The sequence below is a fragment of the Mirounga leonina genome, unplaced genomic scaffold, assembly GCF_011800145.1.
Source record: "Mirounga leonina isolate KUSES-001 unplaced genomic scaffold, KU_Mleo_1.0 Mir_418, whole genome shotgun sequence".
NCBI lineage: Eukaryota > Metazoa > Chordata > Mammalia > Carnivora > Phocidae > Mirounga > Mirounga leonina.
In genome coordinates this window covers 7,957,267-7,964,709 of record NW_023270739.1, presented here as the reverse complement: position 1 = coordinate 7,964,709, position 7,443 = coordinate 7,957,267, and the positions used below count along the sequence as shown (strand labels likewise).

General features: G+C 49.0%; 1 protein-coding gene across 3 annotated transcripts in view; it reads left to right on the top strand.

The window, feature by feature from the left end:
* NCF4 (neutrophil cytosolic factor 4) overlaps positions 1 to 6,815 on the top strand; it is a 19,844-nt gene extending 13,029 nt beyond the window's left edge. The window contains exons 7-9 of one of the 3 annotated variants that reach the window (XM_034987590.1): positions 2,255 to 2,385; positions 2,602 to 2,667; positions 3,828 to 6,815. In XM_034987590.1, coding sequence (XP_034843481.1) covers positions 2,255 to 2,385; positions 2,602 to 2,667; positions 3,828 to 4,023 — 393 coding nt within the window. In that variant the 3' untranslated portion in view covers positions 4,024 to 6,815. The remainder of the gene's footprint in view (positions 1 to 2,254; positions 2,386 to 2,601; positions 2,668 to 3,827) is intronic. The other 2 variants (XM_034987588.1, XM_034987589.1) reach the window with 2 other exon arrangements.
* The last annotated feature ends 628 nt before the right edge of the window (positions 6,816 to 7,443 follow it).

Genomic DNA, 7,443 nt, shown 5'->3' with positions numbered 1-7,443 from the left:
GTTGGAGGTGAGGATGGGGGTGAGGATGGGTGTGAAGTTGGAGGTGAGGATGGAGGTGAGGTTAAAGCTGAGGATGGAGATAAGGTTGGAGGTGAGATTAGAGCTGAGGATGGCGATAAGATTGGAGGTATGCATGGGAATAAGGATGGGGTGAAATTGGAGGTGAGGTTGGAGGTGAGGATGGTGATGAGGATGGGGGTGAAATTGGGGGTGAGGATGGGGGTGAGGATGGAGGTGAGGTTAAAGCTAAGAATGGGGATAAGGTTGGAGGTGAGGTTAGAGCTGAGGATGGGGTTAAGTGTGGAGGTATGCATGGGAATGAGGATAAGGGTGAGGTTGGGGGTGAGGTTGGAGGTAAGTTGGAAGTGAGGTTGTTTTGGGTCTGGTTGTGGGGGAAATCAGAGGGGACAGAGTCAAGGAATGCTCCAGGAAGAGATGCCCTCTGAAGATAGTCCTGGAAATCAGAACAGCTGGGTGGGGGCAGCTGGGTGGGAGGCAGGTGTGTGACTGGAACAGAAGATTCTGGAGACCACACTTGCCTTTGGTTCTGATGCCAACAAACAGTTGCTTCAGGCAAGTCGGTTAATCTACTGAGTTTAATATCTTGGTCTATCACGGGGTTTCTCAGCCGCGGCACTGTTGACATTTGGGGCCAGATTGTTCTTGGTGTGGGGCCATCCTGTGCATTGTAAGGGGTTTAGCCGTATCCCTGGTCTCTGCTCACTAGACGCCAGTAGCAGTCCTGCAGTTGACAATCAGGTGTCTCCAGACATTTGGCTCTGGGGGACAAAATCACCCACAGCTGAGACTCACTGGTGTGTCATCTGGGATGCCTTGCGGGCAGCGAGAAAAGATAGTGATGCAGACCTTGAGCTCTGGAGTCAGACTGTCGTGTCATTTCCTAGTTGCTTTTAACTAGCTTTGCGTCCCTGGGAACATTGCTCAACCCTGTGGTTTCCTTTTCCGTAAATGGAGATAGCTGTCGGGCAGTTTCCTCATCGCGGCCCTGGGAGGGCTGACCGAGGCGCAGCTGTTGGGGGCTTGGCCCATAGAGGGCCTAGATGCACCCATCTGGCTGGTGCCGGGGCTGCTGGGAAGGTGAAATGAGACTCTCGACGCCAGGCCCTGTCTCGATGGTTGCTTCGTCCCCACGTGCGACATGGCTGGCCCCTACAGGGGCTCATATTGACTCGGTGAATGGAGATGGGAGGCCCTGGCCCTGGTTCCAGCTGTTTGGATTGGGTCCTGCTATTCTTAAACAAGATTCCCTTTTGTTGAGGCTCCTGAAGCAGGAGGTGTCTAAAGGAGATGGTGGGACGGGCCCCAGGGGGACTCCAGGGAGGGCAGGGTCCCTGGCGTCCAGGGGCTAGAGAGGCCTGAGGACCATGGGTTTCACGGACTTGGCAGCTTTGATTGTACCCCAGTCCTGGAGCCCTGTCTTGGGACCCTGTGCTACTGGGTATTGCTGGGAAACTCTCCAGAAATAGGGAGTGCTTGTTACCTTCCTGTTTTCTTGAAAGTTCTCTATGTTAGTAGGCTGGCCGATTTCTGACCTCAGGTTAAGGGGAGGGTCAGGGGAGGAGCGAGGGGACTACTTTGAGCCTCAGTTTACGTGTCTGTAAAATGGGATTGGGATAATATGTCTTCTCTAGGGTTGTGAAGATTAAGAGAACATGTGGGCAAAACACAGGCGGTGGCTGGGTCGTGCATGGCTGGGGCTGGAGAGAACTTTCTGTCCGTTGGCTCTAGAGCAGCTGCTCTGTGCTATCTGCGGAATGAATGAATGAATGAATGAATGAGTGAGTGAAGGGACCACCTCTTCCTCTCCCTTCATCTGGGTTCCTCCTTAACACCCTGGCCACTGGCTCAGCGTGAAGCTCACCTACTTCCTGCGCAGTGGCCATCACCCATTACAGTACGCGCTCCCGGCAGGAGGGCAGGGACTGCCATCCACCCTGAGTCGCAGGGACTGCCATCCACCCCGAGTCCCAGGGCCTGCCACGTGGCTGGTGCTCATGAAGTCTCTGAATGAAAGACTGAATTAGATGAAAGCAGCTTCCCAGATAAAGTGCGATCTTGACTTATTCTAGAACAGAAATATGTCTTGGGGTGAACAGCATGGTGACCTTTGTCACTTTTTCTTCTGCTTCTGCATACGACCTCGTCCACATGATGATAAGGGAGCTTGGGGGGGGGGGTTCGGTCCTGCTCCCTCTCCTCCCACTGACAGCGCAGCCCCTCCTTTCCTCCCCAGGGCACTGTCCGCGGAGCCACGGGCATCTTCCCGCAGTCGTTCGTGAAGATCCTCAAGGACTTCCCGGAGGAAGAAGACCCCACCAACTGGCTGCGCTGCTACTTCTATGGGGACACCATCAGCACCACCAAGTTCGTGGCCTGGCCAACCCCCACCCGCCCCCAGCCCCACCCCACCCCCCACATCACACTCTGGGCTCTGAGACCCAAAGCAGATCTCCTCGCCCAACTAAAAGCCCTCCAGATAAGCCATACCTGGGTAACAAGATCCGGCGTGGTCCTGCCGGCCTTGTTCCCGTGTCCCCCTTCGACCTGATGCCTGCTCACCACTGCCCGTTGTCCCCTTAGGGACATCGCCGTGGAGGAGGACCTCAGCAGCACTCCACTGTTCAAGGACCTGCTACAGCTCATGAGGTGAGAGGGGCGAGGACGGAGGGCAGGGGTCAGACACCCTGGAGGAGAAGACAGAGGGAGGAACACAGCGCGTGAAGGCGCTAGGTGTTCTGCATTTCTCTTATCCCCAGCCTGGCGCGCCGGGCAGATATCAGCCCCCCGCGACGAAGATGAGTGGGGGTCTGCACAGAGACACACAAGGGCTTGGAGGAGGCCACACAGTTCATGAGTGTGAATTTGCAGCTACAGCTAGAGTCTTCCTAGCGAAAAGCCTTGGACTTGGGTCCTCGGCCATCAGAGAGCCACCACCTCCCAAGAGCCAGCCTCTTCACCCAGAATGGAAATAACCTTGTTCTGTTCCTGACTATGAAAGTAATTCCTATTCATAATTTAAAAACACGAGATGTCAGAAATCACAGAAAGGCAGAAAGAAGTGAACTATAGATAGGCCTCCTCTCATTATTAGATGCACACGCAGGTGGCCTCAGTGCCCACCTCCAACCCCCCCATAAATATGACGTCAGCGGGCTGTGCCATGTCATTCTGGGGATGCACCACAATCACTGTAACCACCCCTTCTTGGCCGTTTAGATCATCCTCCGCTTTCTCACTACCAGAAAGAATGCTGTGATTCTCCTATTTGGTGACTGGCATGATTGTTCCCTTATGATGAGTTTCTAGAAGTGGAATTTTGGAATCAAGGTGTTTGCAAGCCTGTCAGGCTTCCAACCCCATTTGTCGAGTTACCTATGGAAAGGTTGTATCCGTTTTTACTGTCACCAGCCTCGTGCACCCCACATCAGACAGTCCCAATCCTTAAAGAGTTCTTCCCCATAGCTGTTCACAGCTAGCTCTGGGAACTTGATTCTCTCTACTGTGTGCCTGGCCAAACTCACGCCTCCTCCCCACGACAGTTCTGAGCTCTGCGCATGTATACACAAGGCATTTCAAGCTGTGCCCCTAATTTACTGGGCAAGCCCCTTCTCCCCCGTAGGTCTCAGTTTCTCCATCTGTACAATGGGAGGATGGACCACACGGGTGATAAGGCCTGTGTCAAGCTCTGACCTCTTCTGATTCTTAGATCCTGGCTCTAAAACTCCCTCAGCCCCTGCTCCCTATCTCCCTGAGGCTTAGGCCTAAGGCCCCCGGATCTTTTTTTAACCCTGGTCTTTCCCACCCAGGCGGGAGTTCCAGAGGGAGGACATCGCCCTAAATTACCGGGATGCTCAGGGGGATCTGGTGCGGCTTCTCTCAGACGAGGACGTGGCACTCATGGTGAGGCAGGCCCAACATCTCCCCTCCCAGAAGCACCTCTTCCCCTGGAAGCTGCATGTCACCCAGAAGGATGACTACGCGGTCTACAACACTGTCCCCTGAGCTGATGGTGTCCCTGGGGCAGGGAGGGACACTTGGTAAGAAGCCCTCCGAGGAGATTAGGACCAGGAAAGCCTGGGAGCATGGGACAGACTTCCTGGTTTGAATCCATGGACCGGCTCGGCTTGGCTTGTATTCTGTCTATCTGCACACTTGGTCTCAGAATTAAATAAACCCTTTCATCTCAAAGGTCCAGACTGTGAAAGACAATATCTTTTGAGGAAAGAAAGGAGAGGGAGTAAAATCCTCATTAATAAGCATCAATTAGGGGTCATTTATATAGGGAAGGGGGCTCTGGTATTGGGCCTGTATTCTAACTGCCCCATTCCTTTGCTCTGTCCACCAACATCAAGATGTTGGCAGGGCCATGCTTCCAAGAAACCCATTGGGCTATCCTTCCTTGCCTCTTCCTAGCTTCTGGTGGTTTTCTGGCATTCTTTGGCATTCCTTGACCTATGAATGCATCATTCCCATCCTCCATATTCACATAGCGTTCTTCCTGTGTCTCTTCACATCTTTTTCTCTCTGTGCATGTCTGTCTCTGTGTCCAAATTTCCCTTTTTTTATAAGGACCCCAGCCATATTGGATTAGGGCCACCCTAAGCACTTCATTTTGACCTCACTGCCTCTCTATAGATCCCATTTCCATGTAAGGTCCCATTCTGAGGTACTGGGGGTTAGGACTCCATCATATATTAGGGGGGGGGGGATGCAATACAATCCATAACAGCACACTAGAAAATATCCACTCAACAAAAATTCAACAGACCTTGAAAGCTCCATTGTAGCAAATCCAGTTGTTTGGCTTCTAACATGTTGCCTGACCAGACTGATTGAGGGGCCCTAGATAAGACACACTCTTCAAAGAATCACAGCCTTACAAGAAGTAGTGGGGTTCTTCAGTGACCCTCCCTCTCCCCTTCCTCCCAAGCCCCCCATGTCACAGCTGGGGCCAGAACTCACAGCATGGAGGGGTGGGGGTTGTTCTGAAATGCAGAGGCTGCACTGCTGTCAGAATGCTTGAACCCCAGGGAGGCTATGATGTGGGGAGGCTGGACCAGGGACTCTTGTGATAGGTCAAGGCCCTGGGGCTGAGGGCTGAGTTGATCCTGACAGAGCGACATCCCTGCCTCCAAGCAGAAGCAGAAGGAAGCCCCCTCTGGAGTGAAGTGTCCTCACCCAGGGATGATGGGTTTAGATGAAGCAAAAGCTCATAGTCAAAGATCACTAACTGTCCATGAGTGAGAATAGGCAGTGAGAATAAGCAATAGCTTTAGAGCCCCAGGGACTACAAGTTTTTGAACTATGTGACTAAAATGTTTAGAGAAATAAAGGATCAAAGCATAAAAACTAACAAGTTGAAGAGAATGACCAGGCAGATTTGTAAAAGAGAGCTGGAATGTACATACACACTTAGGCGTGTACCCACATGCAGATGTGTGTGTGTGCACCTGCTGAAACAGAAAACCCAGTGGGTGGGTTAGACAGTGTATTAGAGAGGAGAAAGCCAGTGCATTGGAAAAGAGAAAATCAAAGAAATTACCCAGAATATAACACAGAGAGACAAGTGGTTGGAGAACATGAAAATGAAGTTAAGAGATACAAACAATAGCATGTGGTTTTAAAAAATCAGAATCTCAGAAAGAGAAAATATAGAGAATGGAGAGGCAATGTTTAAAGAGATGGCAGATGAAGTATTACAAAACTGATGAGAAACCCAAATCTGTGGGTCTAAGGAGCATGTCTGGACAAGCAGGATAAATAAAAAGTGGTCCATCCATGGCTACAACATTTTGAAACTGCAAGAACACTGAAGTCAAGGAGAAGATTTTAAAACTGGAGAAGGTTGAGGTCACTACAAAATAACAATTAACATGATAAGCAGACTTCTCAGTATCAATGGAAGCCAAAGTCAATAGCATGATATCCACATTTTGGAGACAAAATAACTTTCAATAAAGAATTATATGCTCAGTAAAACCATCTCAATAGTGACGGTGAAATGAACACATGTACAGATAAAAACTGAGAGGTTGCCACCAAGATCCTTGAACCAAAAGTATCTTTAAAGTACATCTTCAAGAAGAAAAAGATCCTTGAGGGACAGTCTGAGATGCAAGCACATACGATAAGCAAAAGCAATGGCAAGTATTGTGGTGGATTTGTCTTACATTGACTTAACTAAGCTGATACAATATTTCCAAGAACTTCCTTCCCTGTGTGGATCCAGATTGGTGTGAGCCATCAGAGACATTTTGCAAGAGATTCAGAAGGGGGATATTTGCAACAACAAGCTTCTTTTTAGTAAAGAGTTGCTGCTGCAGTTCATGCACGTTGTTGCTTATCTGCAGATATATATATATATATATAAATATATATATATATTTATATCTGCTGGGTCACAGTTTGGAGTTTCAGAACACAAAAGTCAAAGAGAAGATCTTCAAAGCAGTGAGAGAAAGTTGAAATTGCCACAAAAGAACAACACAGAATGATAGCAGGTTTCTCAGTAACCCCTTCAGTGTCAGGTCCCAGCTCCTGTGCTGGATGTGTGTTTAGCTCTGTGCCAAAGGGCACCAGTTTCCTCTGCAAGTCACCCTCACTGGACTCTTGGAGGTGGTGAGAGGCTGATGTGGTTCCAGCCCGTCCTCATGGTTCCAGCTCACACCTGGAGGTTTCTGTTTGTCCTTGCTTCTCTTAAATCACACGTGTCGGGGCGCCTGGGTGGCTCAGTCGTTAAGCGTCTGCCTTCGGCTCAGGTCATGATCCCAGGGTCCTGGGATCGAGCCCCACATCGGGCTCCCTGCTCCGTGGGAAGCCTGCTTCTCCCTCTCCCACTCCCCCTGCTTGTGTTCCCTCTCTTGCTGTGTCTCTCTCTGTCAAAATAAATAAATAAAATCTTTAAAAAAAATAATAAATCACACATGTCTTCTATTTTTGACAGCCTGCCTGGCAGACCTGACACAGATATAATGGCATCATATAAAAGGTTTAAGCAGCTCCCATGATTGAAGAAGATTCAATCCTCAAGGCAAAACTCTTGTTTACATCTTTCCTAGTGATCCTGCTTCTCTGATGGAATCCTGACTCATACATATGCATATAAATTCAAAGAAACATTCTCAATATAAGAATAATAATGTCTAATGTCCAGAGTTAAAAAAAAAAGGACAGAATTAATATATTGGATACTAAGAATCATACATGCATTGGGAGAGGTGGAATTAAAGTATTCGGAGATGCTTACGTTATGCATAATCAGAGTTAAAATTATTTAACGTTGGGCAAATTAAATGTGCATGGTAAAATTTCAATGAAAATCATCCAAAAAATAGGAAAAGAACATATGTATTTCCCAATATTTATGTCAAAATGAATAAGAAGAAAGGAAACCAATTAAAAAGGGGCAAGAAGTAGGGTGCT